The sequence below is a fragment of the Castanea sativa genome, chromosome 10 (assembly GCF_040712315.1).
Source record: "Castanea sativa cultivar Marrone di Chiusa Pesio chromosome 10, ASM4071231v1".
Classification (NCBI taxonomy): domain Eukaryota; kingdom Viridiplantae; phylum Streptophyta; class Magnoliopsida; order Fagales; family Fagaceae; genus Castanea; species Castanea sativa.
The window spans coordinates 19690673-19703913 of NC_134022.1; the positions used below are offsets into that span (position 1 = coordinate 19690673).

The window sequence follows — 13241 nt, forward strand, 5'->3', positions numbered from 1 at the left end:
TAAAAAAGTTGAGAATCAAGAAAAATAATTATTAATGATCAACAAACAATTAATTTCAAGTTGATTTGATGTTACAAAACAAGTTTTAATTCTTTGGAGTATCAAGTTGTGTTTATTAAATTTCCCTCACTTGAATATGCATAGATTATGTTCCAAAATTTGACCATCTCAAGCCGGAGTTACTTAAGGGCCCATTAGGATTGAGGGGGGAGGGAAAAATAATAGAGGAAAATAAAATAAAGTTAGTTGAAAATAAGTTAATTTTTTGCCAATTTCATTCTACTCTACTCCTCCTTCCTCAATTCAAACGGACCATAATTGTTTGGCGTATAAAGAATCCAAGGACAGTAACTTTGCCACAAAATTTTGGAGTTGAGTATGCTAAGCCCAAGACTGGAGTTCTGCTGTTTCCAAAATATATAATCTTTGCAAGGTGTACATTAACCATGAAATCTGTGGCATGGAAATTGACAATATGACATATATATATATATATATATGTTTCAATTTTGGTTCAGCTAAATTTACAAACAGAAAAGCACCCCTCACCTTATACTTCTCTATGCGTGTATTTGTAACCTTTTAGGTTGTATTTGAATATGATTGCTTAACTTCAATGAATTTTAGGAGTATATTTAGTATAAATGGATTGATATGATTAATAATGCATGAATTTGAGTTTCGGGGATTTTACTACAATAAAACACTTGTGATGTCCCCTCCAAAAAAAAAAAAAAAAAAGCACTTCTAATATTATGAGTTTCAAATGATATTTGCACCTAGTTATTTCAAATCCACGTATTAATAAAGTTAAAATTCATAAATAAATTCCATGAAAAAAAATAACTTGTCCTTTCATGTTGTATTCAAGTTACTCATACTATAAATAAAATAAATAAATAATAAATAAATAAAATGAAATGCAGATAAGTCTATTGAAATGATTCCATCCAAATGAACAATTGACAGAAACAATAGTTTGTATTCTCAACCTTGATCTTAAAAATGGTTGAAAATTAAATTGTTGATATACGTAATCAATTATGAAGTCATAATTCTTATTAAATTTCATTTTTAACATAGCAGTGCTAAATTACTCCAGGGCCTATTTTGTCTAACTTATTTGACTTACCTACAATTTTTTAAAATTTTACTCTTTTTAAAAAAAATTAATTACGTACACTTGTATTTTTGTCAACATATTTTTTAAACCAAATAAACTATTAAAAATAAGCTAATCCAAACCCAAAGGAGCACTAACTAAAACAATATTGCTCACTTTTACTCAAATTCTTAGGTTAAATTTATTATATATTGATCAATACAAAAAAAAAAGAGTTCGAATGTAATTAAAAAACTTAGAATACAATCACCTCAAGTTTTAGTTTTTTTTTTTTCTTGTTTAATCTTCTTTTAAATATATCTTTCTTTGGTTCCTAGTAAATTTATGACTAGAGATTGATGGCTTTGGAGTTTGAATTAAGACTGGATTTTCTTTTGCTTTGTACAATGTCATGGCTTCACTGGCTATAACTGAAAGCTCAGATTTGTGCTAAAACACACGAGCTTGTTTAGATCCCAATTTTAAAATTATGGCTAAATTGTTTTTACTCTAACTCATCTAAGTGTGGAATAAAAGTAAATGAAGCGCAATCACCAATCTACTCTCTAAGCCATAAGCAAACAAGCAACAATAAATATAAAGCTTAAAGAGCAGGGGAAGAGAGATGCAAACACAAGATAACACCAAGAGAAAACCGAAAAACTAGGCCAAAAGCCTCTACGCGGCCCTCCAAGTCAAAATCGATCCACTAGAGAATGAATTTGGAGTACATGAATAACAAAAGACCCTCCAAGCCTAGTCTACCACATGTACTTGAGCCCTCCAAGCTCCTGTTACCAACAGACTTCTCGAAATCTTGTATTCTCTAGCTTTCCGGATTCCGCAATATGCCCAATTGCATCCGCCAAGCCTCACCGGCTTCTTTTGGCAAATCCCTAAAACTTCCCAAGTTCCAAAACACTCTCTACACTCTAAATAAATGTGAGTTGTGCATAGGTACAAATCTCCTTTCAAGGTATGACAATAGAAAAGGGAAGGAGAAAATGTTATAATGATTTCTCACTAAAGAATGAGTAGCTCTCTCTCTAAAAGATGGATGTGTTGTGTTGTAAAAACCTATCTAGGGTTGTCTCTCTGAATATATCATCTTTTACTTTTGTGGGTAACGAGGGTATATGTAGTATGGGTGAAGGGTAAGAAAGTCACTTAAAACCTCCACGCAGAGAGAGTTTCGTGGGTACCTCTCGGGATTGTTTGTCTCCCAAAGTACTCATGAAATATTGCCTGGCACTGACTCTTTAACTTCTAACATGTGCTTCTCACGTGGCTTTTTCGCGGGAACCTTTACTTGCGAACTTCTTACGAGCTAGTCGCGAAACTGCATTGATCTTCATTTCATGCTCGATTCTTCGCCAACTTAATACTAAACCTAATACAGTAAAATCCCACAAAATACAAGGAAATAAATTAATGCAATTACAACACTTTTCATCATGGAATAAAACCAATATAAAACATAGTTGTAAATCACGATTTTACAATAACAAATTGCTACACTAGGACACTTTTTGTCATGAAATACAACCAACATAAAACATAGTTGTAAATCATAACTTTACGATAACAAATTGCTGATTAGTGTGATTAGTGTGATTACTAATTAGGTGTTCCAAATTGGTAAAATCTCATTTCAAGCTTCACTGCTATTTAAGCTAGGCAATATTTACTTTGGCCCAATTTAGATTCATTTTTTCTAGGCTTGCAATCACTGGGCTGGGAGCTCTTCTCAAGTATTACACTTATGAATTATCTCCAACTTGTAGTTTTGAGAATTGATTTTGGGTAAAATATTATTTTGGTCCCCAAACTTTACCAAAAATTTGTTTTTATTCCTAAACTTTAAGAAGTTTGTTTTTCGTCCTTGAACTATTGAAAATTTCATCTTTTGTCCCCAAACTATTGAAAATGTTTTATTTATATTCCTAAATTTTACTAAAAGTTTGTTTTTCATCCTTAAACTATTGAAAAAAAAATTCTTTCATCCCTATTTTTGTCTCTAAACTATTGAAAAAACTCTTTACAAAATTTAGGGATGAAAAAAGAACTTTTTAAAGTTTTGGGACAACAAACAAATTTTTATTAAAGTTTAGGGACCAAAATAGTATTTTACCCTTTTCAATTTATGTGAATTTAGGAAAATATTTTTATTCTTATCTCTTCTTTCTTTCTTTTTTTCCTCTTAGTGTTATTTATTACATTAATTGTATATAAGTTTCTTTGCTTCCTTATAAACTCTTTACACATCTCAGTTAATAATAGTCAAATTTTATTATTAAAAAAAAAAACTATTTTCCAAGATGATGGCAAAGTTGCCCTCACTTTCTTTTCTTTTTTTTTTCTTTTTTTTTTTTAAATCTGGTTAGAAATTTGAATGCCTAAGCCCCACCCCAAACCCACCTTGGGGCTCAAACTAGCAAGCTCATGGATACTCCCTAGCCCTCGTGGCAAAGGGGAGGTACCACTTTACCAACATGGATGGTGATAAAGTTTCCCTCAGTTGAATATACACAAATTATGTTCCAAAATTGTAACATGTCAAGCAAGGGGTCCTCAATTTTTTGGAGTATAAGGATCCCAAGGACAAGCTAACATTGCCACAAAAGTTTGGAGTTGAGTTTGCTAAACTCAAGATTGAGAGATTCTGTTAGTGCCAGAATATATAATCTTTGCAATGTGTACATAACCATTAAATTTGTGCATCGTCATTGACAGTAACATATGACAAATATATATGTTTCAAGAGTATAGTTGTGATCTACCAAATTTGTAGATAGAAAAGCACCCTTTACATGATGTAATAGAGTTGGTGGAAGTGGTACAAGGGCATCTAATAAATCTTGCTGCATTCCCATTTTGATTGGAGATTTGTATGAAGAGATTGTTAGTAAAAGGCCAGATGTTAGGTTTGTGACTTATAAATTTGGAAGAGTTTGGCAGTTTGGTGTGGATGTATTCATTTTGGCAAAGAGAATGTCATATGTTTTGTCTTAGCAGCACAAAATAATTGTAGTGGCTCCCAAGAAAGAAAGACCACCAAATGTTTTTAGTTTTTACGGTGAAGACCCAGATCACAGCCACTAAATAATTTTACTTGCCGTACCATTTTTCCTTATTTTCTGATGCTTTTTTTTTTTTTTAGAGAGTTTCAACCAATAGCATCCGCTCTTGATGATAACTCTTTATTATCAGACCAAGACACCAATCAATATTTTGTATAGGCGGAGATTGAACTTCAAATTTCTTATTTTCTGATACTTTGGAGTACATTTTGTTTGTTAAATTTAACTATAGCTTGTATTGACCAATAAACTATATGACTAAATTTATTACGTATTAATCAATACAATCTTGTGATTGAATATAAATGAAAAACCTAAGATAGAATTACCTCAAGTTTTACTTTTTATCTTTTTAAAATGTATACTTTTGGTTCCCAGTAAATTTATGACCGGAGATTGATGGCTTTGGATTAAGTCTGGATTTTGTTTGCTTTGCACAATGTCGTGGCCTTAGTGCCTTACTGCCAATAACAAATTGCTGCACTAGTGTGATTAAGCTAGGCAATATTTGCTTGGGCCCTAATTAGATTCACATTTTTCCGGGCTTCCAATTACTAGGCTCGGAGCCCTTCTCTAGAATTACATTTATAAATTATCTCCAACTATAGTTTTGGGAATTGATTTTTTTTTTTTTTCCTTTGCCATTTCAGCGTGGTGCATGGATTTAATGCAAGTTAATTCTTAAGAACATTTCCTCCGATAGTTCTATGAAGAGAGTTTCGACTTATGGTGAATATGATGACTTAAATTCAATTAACTTTAGGAGTATATTTAGTAAAAATGGTTTGATATGGTTAATAATGCATGATGAATTTGAGTTTTGAGGATTTTACTACAATAGAAAAAAAAAAAAAAAAAAAAAAAAAAAAAAAAAAAAAAAAAAAAAAAACAACTTGTGATATTATGAGTTTGAAATAATATTTGCACCTAATTATTTCAAATCCACCTATTAATAAAGTTAAAATTCATTTATAAATTCCATCAAAAAAATAACTCATCCTTTCATATTTTATTTAAGTTACTCGTACTTAAAAAACTGAAATCCAGATATATATAAGTCTATTTAAATTATTCCATCCAAATGAACAATTGACAGATACAATAGTTTGTATTCTCAACCTCGATCTTAAACATGGATGAAAAATAAATTGTTAATATAAGTAATCAACTAAGAAGTCTTAATTCTTATTAAATTTCTTTTTTAAAGGCTAATTGGCTAACATAGCAGTACTAAATTTTAGCTACAACTTTTTAAAACTTTCCTCTTTTTCTTTTTTTTAAATAGTTACTTAGAGCATCCACAGCAGTGGAGCTAAAATTTTAGCAATTTAGTTCCACAAAAAGTTACTTTATCTATTTTACGTACTCATTTTACAAAACATGCTGCAGCAGTGGATCTATTTTAGCTTTCAACACAATAAAATAATATAAACATCACAATAAAATAATATATCTACTACAATAAAATAATATATCCTACTACCCAAAAAATATTCAACCACAATTTAATTGGAAAGGTGAATAAAAAATATCTTTTTTTTATAGCTCTCAGCTACAGTGCTCATGTATTGATACATGAGCACTATAGCACTTTAGCTAAATTTTTTTACTTTACCTCCACTATTGTAGGAGAATTTTTTGTGTTTGAGTGGAGCTAAAATAGCTATATAACTATTTAGCTCCACTGCTGCAATTGATCTTACACTTGTATTTTTGTCCAACATATTTTTTTAACCAAATAAACTAAAAAAAAAAAAAGAAGCTACAATGCACGTACACTTTTACTAAATCATTTTGGCCGAAAGGGAAGCATATATACCTTTCAAAATGAAAACTAGGTCCAGGAAAGTACAGTCCTGCCAATTTGATAAGGCTGCAAATGAGTGATTGTGATATTGATTGGGATATAATATATATACATATACATATATATACATATATATATATATACACACACACACAACAAGATATGCTGTCGTTTTGTACCATAGAAGTGGGGATGGAGTTTCACTGATCCTTCATGGCTTGGTTGGCTATTGCCAATTAAAATTTCCCAGCAAAGACAGCTGCTACAGCTCATAATTTAGATCCTATGTGAGATGCTCTCTGAATTGTAATCTTTTTTGTGCTTCTCGATCTCTTCGTTCCTATTATTACACATGATAAGTGTGCACAAGATTTCCGTACTTTTATTTGTTGGTCATTTAGTTGCATTATGGACTGGTCATTTCTATCAACTCGATTAGGATGGGTGGCTCTTACTCTTGGAGTTTTAAAAGGGGCTTCACATTACCAACATTTTCCCGTAACTAGTTCCTACTAATCTTTTATGCATGTCTACGGGGGATTTGTCTTAAGAGCACTTGATTGATGATACATGGACAAGAAAGAACATGTGTTGTTTCTAACTTTCTATGTCCCATGTTGTGCACTAGAATACTCGACTGAAGCTTCTTTTTGTAATCATCTGTTGTGTTTAAATTGATACAGTAAGATATAATATATATATATATATATATATATATATATATATAGAGAGAGAGAGAGAGAGAAAGAGAGGTTCCAATTAGTTCAATTGGTGAAATATCCAATGATTGAATAAAAAATTTAGAGTTTAATATATGATAATAAAGAACACAATTATCAGAATCCAACACTATAGGTAGAAAATTTATAATAATTAAAAGTTATATAATACATATAATGTGCAAACAATCCTTAATATGTCTTGATTTAGGCATAATAAGGGGTTATGGTTAAAGTACAAACACAACAAAACATGGAGGGCAAATACATATTTACTCATATAATACATGTGCATGTAACAACAACAAAAACATTATTCTAGTGATGGCATGCCTTATGTAATTTGAGCAATACCATTTAAATTACCATAACTATTTGAGAAAATGAACTGAGATCAGCAAGCCAAAAATTGTGCACTGCTGATCATCACATGGCCTTCGTGGATCTTGTTATTATCATGATAAAAACGTTGTGTATATTTCTTTAAGTTTAAAATTCTGTCGCTCATTTTTTCTTTTCTCTTTTGAGAAACTGTCACTCATCTTAAAAGACATATTTGTCGTCACCGTTGATGTAGTAAGAGCCACTGAGCCAAAAACTCTTATCAAATGAAGTATTTATTATTATTATTATTATTATTAAAAAATAACCTTAGGAGTTGCACGTCTTCACGACAACAACAGGTAAAATTCCTTTGGTCATCAAATATTGACTTGATTAGTTGTTCAAGAAAGCTCAATTTAATACAACATGATTACATATAGTATAAATGTTAATATTGGAACTGAGGAACACAAAATTTGAAACAAGTTGCTAAAGGTTTTCATCAAATAAAGGACAAAAATTAAAATTTAAAAGAGAAAAAGGAGGTGATAGTGATGAATCACAACAAGTACGGATCCCCTTCACCTAATTAACGACAAGAGATAGTGTTACCAAAGGAGACGGTCTGGACCGCCTAACAACCAAAGAAATGACAGACGGAATCATGTTTTGAACGGTAGACAGAGATGCGGACGAATGCCTTAAAGAAGACGGGCTCGTCAGAGGTGGACAAACTCAGCACAGACGGTGGCCAAAGCCACATGGCGCCTACATGGCCTAAGTAGTTCCCAAGGAACTTAATATGGAAATGTCTTGCACTCTACATTCAACCATAATCACAGGAATCCATATAAGGAAAGGATCCCTCGATAGTACGAGCATTAATGAGGATCTTTTCTACAAGGAAATACCCTCTCCACCAAGAAACCAACATCGACTCTACACTACTATAAAAACCCCAAAACTCTCACAAATCAAGGTACGCATAATTTACCTCCACTCTGGCACTCTAGAGTTGTAATAATTCTCTAACTTAACATTCGGAGGGTATTTGGTTGGTACCACACCTGTACTCTCTATAAGGTCTTCTCTGTTTCGCAAGTTTTGTCTAGGGCACGTAAGGACCATTCAGCTTTTGGACGATTTTCAACATCATCAGTTGATGCCGTTTGTGGGAAGGTCGATAGCTATATTGCCAATTTCCAGACCAAGAGTTGTATGGTACTCACACGCTCGATGGCAACAACGAACAATCAGGAGAGTGAACCATGCGCCACAACCCTTGAAAGACAAGTGCAAACTTTAGCTCCGGCTGTAGAACGCCTTACAAAGTAGAACTAGGATCTAGAAGAATAGTTGCGCCAAAGGGACGCCGAGCCCCAAAATCAGGAAGAAGAGCAGGAGGGTGACAGCCTCCAGCACGCCTGCGGTAGAAAGAATAGAAAAAGACCAGAAGGCAGCAACGCCTTAAGCAGACCATCTGTCATAGATATTGCCCCGCCGCACCTGGTCGCGGAGATGTAGATGATGAAGGAATAGACGGACCTCATGATGAACGTCCTCAGAGGACGGGTATCAAGCGACCTCGACAAGCTGGTCCATTGGACGGACTCGCCCTTTACTGCACCCATCACCTCGTTCCCCCTTCCGCCAAAGTTCTGCATGCCGCAGGTAGAAGCATACGATGGGTCTAAGGATCCCTTAGACCACCTAAAGTCATTCAAAACCCTCATGCATTTGCAAGGCATGGCGGATGAAATCATGTGCCGAGCTTTCGCAACCATGCTGAAGGGCCTCGCAAGGGTATGGTTCAATAGGTTGACGCCAAACTCCATCAACACCTTCAAGGAGCTGAGCACGCAGTTTGCCTCGCACTTTATCGGGGGATACAAGTACAAGAAGTCCACCACGTGCCTAATAAACATCAAGCAACGGGAGGATAAGACGCTGAGGTTTTACATAATCCGTTTCAACAAAGAAGCCCTCTCAATTGACGAAGCTAACGACAAGATACTAGTTGCTGCATTCACCAATGGATTAAGGAAGGGGAAGTTTTTGTTTTCCTTATACAAAAACGACCCAAAAACCATGCCAGATGTCCTTTATTGAGCTACTAAATATATGAACGCAGAAGACGTGCTGCTAGCCCAAGAGGAGAAGCCAAGAAGAGGGAAAGGCAAGAAGATGCACGGCAGGACAGGGGGCGGAAGACATCAAGGTCTGGAGACGATGGGAGGATAGGCACTCCAAACTCCCCACTAGAAGGTTGGCAAGTTTCACCCCACTAACTGCCCCAATCGATCAGGTCCTGATGCAAATCAAGGACGATGCGGCCTTGAAATGGCCTGGCAAGTTGAAGGGAGATCCCAGTAAGAGGTCTAGAGACAAGTATTGCCATTTTCATCATGATCACGGCCATGACACGTTTGAATACTACGACTTGAAGCAACAAATAGAAGCCTTTATCAGGCAAGGAAAACTACAACAGTTCGTCAGCAAGGAAAGGACGGATCCACCACAGGAGCAGGTTGCGCGGAAGGAAAACGAGCACCCTAAGCCACCACTAGGGGACATAAGGATGATCGTAAGAGGCACCACAACTTCCGTTTCGTCCTGGAAGGCATGCAAGACCTACCTTAGAATGATTCAAAACTGTTAGGACATATGTGGTTCACTTAATAAGAACATATGTCATTCTTTTATGTAATTGGCTAATCCTTTGACAAAACGCACTTTACTTGTAATTGGGTAGATCTAGGATGTTTTTGATACTTCAAGAAACAAGGTTTCAAGATCAAGTGTTAAAGCCATGCAAGTCTGATTAAGAAACAAGCTGAGAAGTGCTCTTCATTAAAGCTCAACAGCTGGCTCGACAGCTGCATCTATCGAGCTTTAAGAAGTTGTTCTAGCCTCGTGGCTCGACAGCTGCTCGACAGCACCTCGACACCTCTAGCTGTCAAGATTTAAGAAAAACAGTTTTTCAGTACTGTTTTGATTCTAATCCGTGGACATGTCTTTGGGCCTTCTTTTCTCATAACCCTGACATATAAAACGATTATTTTAAGTGCCGTCAAAGTAAGTACAAGTTACACAAGCATTGAGCAAAGTCTATTCAAGCAATTTGTGACTGGAGACAAAGTTTGCCCTAGTTCATCTCTTTATGAAGAAGCTGCTATGTCTTTGCACCATAGAGTTTTGTAACCAAGCATCTTCTCGTTCTTCATTGTGAGGATAAACTGAAGAACTTTGCAACCAACATCTTTCTTAAGTTGGTGATTGAAGTCGTGTACTGGGATCCGCACAATTGGTTAGTCACGTACTGGGAGCCGTGCATTGAAAATGAGAAATTATCACTACAGAACAAGTCCAATTGGGTATTGGGGTAAAGGTTCAACTTTAAGTTGGTATAAGGTACTGGGATTCCTTTACTTGTAACCGCTTGTTGTGATAATAGTGGATTCTCAGGAGTAGTGACCTTAAAATCACCCGGTGGGGTTTTTCCCTTGGAGGTTTTCCCTATTCGTAAACAAATCACCGTGTCAATTTATTTTTTCACTGCACTTTAGTTTATTGGTGATTTGTTTGTGCTACCACGCGTTTGCATGTTAAATTGATTAATTAATAAACTTGGCTAATTAATTAATTAATCCATCACAAGGGATCAATATGTTTTTGGCCTATCAAAAACGTCCAGCTGACATGTTTTGTCCCGAAGATAGCACGGATCGACAACCCCGTGATTAGGTTCACGAAGGAAGATGCACGACGCCTTCACCACCCACACGACGATGCGCTCGTTGTTAGCATACAGGTAGGGGACTACAACACTTACCGGGTCCTGGTTGACAATGGAAGCTCTATTGATATCCTCTACTACCTGGCATTCCAGCAGATGAGGATTGAGAGAGAACGGCTGGTGCCGACCAACGCACATCTCGTTGGGTTCGGAGGAACAAAACTATACCCCCTCGATGCAGTCACATTGCCTGTAACAGTTGGTGATTACCCACAACAAATCACCAAAGACATTACATTCCTTGTCGTTGACTATTCGTCTGCTTACAATGCCATAGTAGGTCGACCCACCCTCAACTCATGGAAAGCCGTAACTTCGACTTATCATTTTCCCCCTATCCGTCAGGAGAAGTGAGTATTCACCCAGGAGCGAGACAAGGCTATAACGGAAGAAGTCCGCAACTTACGGGAGGCAGAATTTATCAGAGAGGTGTACTATCCTAATCGGCTGGCCAATTAGTGATAGTCAAGTAAGCCAACAGAAAGTGGAGGATGTGTGTAGACTTCACAGACTTAAACAACGCATGCCCCAAGAATAGCTACCCACTCCCACAAGTCGACGTCTTGTACATTCAACAGCAAGACACCAGTTACTAAGTTTCATGGACGCTTTTTCTAGTTACAACCAAATCAAGCTGGACGAGGCTGATCAAGAAAATACCTCATTTGTTACCAGCCAAGGCCTTTTTTGTTACAAAGTGATGTCGTGCTGTCTCAAGAATGCGAGCGCAACATATCAGAGACTCATGAACAAAATGTTTGCGCAGTAGATTGGGAGAAATGTCCAGGTGTACGTAAACGACATGCTAGTAAAAGTTAATGGGAAGACGACCATTTGGATGACCTCAAGGAGACCTTCGTTACCTTCCGCTCTTACAACATGAAGCTCAATCTGAGCAAATGCGCATTTGGGGTGATAAATGGAAAATTCTTAGGGTTCATGGTGTCTCAGAGAGGTATTGAAGTCAACCCGGATAAGATTCCAGCCATAATGGAGATGGCACCACCAAGGAACACAAAAGAAGTACAAAGCCTCAACGGCAAGATAGTTGCGCTGAACGAGCTCGTGTCAGGGGCAACGGACAAATGCCTACCTTTCTTTCGCACGCTGAAAAAGTCCTTCAAGTAGACGAACGAATGCCAGCAAGCATTCGAAGACCTAAAAGCATACCTATCTTCCCCACCATGCTAAGTCCTTCAAAGCCAGGAGAGGAGCTACTTCTCTACTTGGCCATCTCCCCAGCTGCTGTCAGTGCAGCCTTGGTTAGAGAAGAAGACAGGTACAAAAGCCTGTATACTACACTAGCCGAGCACTCCAAAGCGCAGAAGAGAGGTACCCCCCAATGGAGAAGCTGGCCTTTGCCTTAGTGACCGCAACTCGCAAACGCAAGCCATATTTCCAAGCCCACACTATAGTTATTCTAACGGACAGACCCATACAGAGAGCAATGAGTAATCTTAAAGCTCCTGGACGGATGGCACTATAGGCAATCGAGTTAAGCGAATTTGACATCATCACACTACTATGAAGGGACAGGTAGTTGCTGGCTTCACAACGGAGTTCACCAATATGGAAGGACAGGGGGCAGAAGGGCATCCTCAATGGAGTATTCAGACGGACGGGTCATCCAACAAGCAAGCTGGAGGAGCAAGTATAGTACGCCACTCTCCAAAAGGGGACGAGATCTAGTGCATGGTTTGTCTCAATTTCCCTACTACCAACAATGAGGCAGAGTACAAAGCCTTAGTAGTAGGTCTAGACCTCGCCAAAGCAGCAAGAGCCACAAGTATGGTTGTTTATTGTGATTCTCAGGTGGTCATAAGTCTAGTGAACGATGACTATGAATGTAAAAATGAATGAATGAAGAAATACCTGGAGCAAGTGAAGAGACAGACGGTTGACCTATCGGCCGAATTTGTTCAAATCCCAAGGGAAGAGAACGAGTAAGCTGACTGTCTTGCCAAAGCCACATCTGCAGAACCCATGCTGATCCCCAGTAAGGTACTTTCTTTTGTTTAGCTTTAGCCTTTGATAGAAGGCGTCGATGTGCAGGAAATAGGCTCAGACAGTAACTGGACCACACCAATTATTTCCTACCTAAAAGACGGCACACTACCTAACGATAAGGGAACCGCAAGAAAGCTGAAGGTTCAGGTAACATGATTTGTCTTAATAAAGGATGTCTTGTACAAGAGAGGTTTCTCCCGACCATACCTAAGATGCCTAAGCCCCGAGGGAGTAGATTATGTCATGAGGGAAGTTCACAAAAGGGTCTGCAAGAACCATTCGGGCTCATGGTCACTAGTACACAAGCTAGTTCGAGCAGGATACTATTGGCTTACCAAGCAGAAGGACGCCCAAGCCTATGTCAAAGCTTGCTACAAGTGTCAAAGGTTCGGCAACATCATCAGAC

At 37.0% G+C, this 13241-nt stretch overlaps 1 protein-coding gene across 1 annotated transcript; it reads left to right on the forward strand.

Annotated features, from left to right (window-relative positions):
* Positions 1-9343: 9343 nt before the first annotated feature.
* LOC142612179 (uncharacterized) lies at positions 9344-11956 on the forward strand. Its single transcript, XM_075784295.1, has 3 exons — positions 9344-9616; positions 10727-11137; positions 11780-11956. The coding sequence occupies exons 1-3, from the start codon at positions 9344-9346 to the stop codon at positions 11954-11956; spliced, it is 861 nt and encodes a 286-aa protein (XP_075640410.1).
* Positions 11957-13241: the final 1285 nt, after the last annotated feature.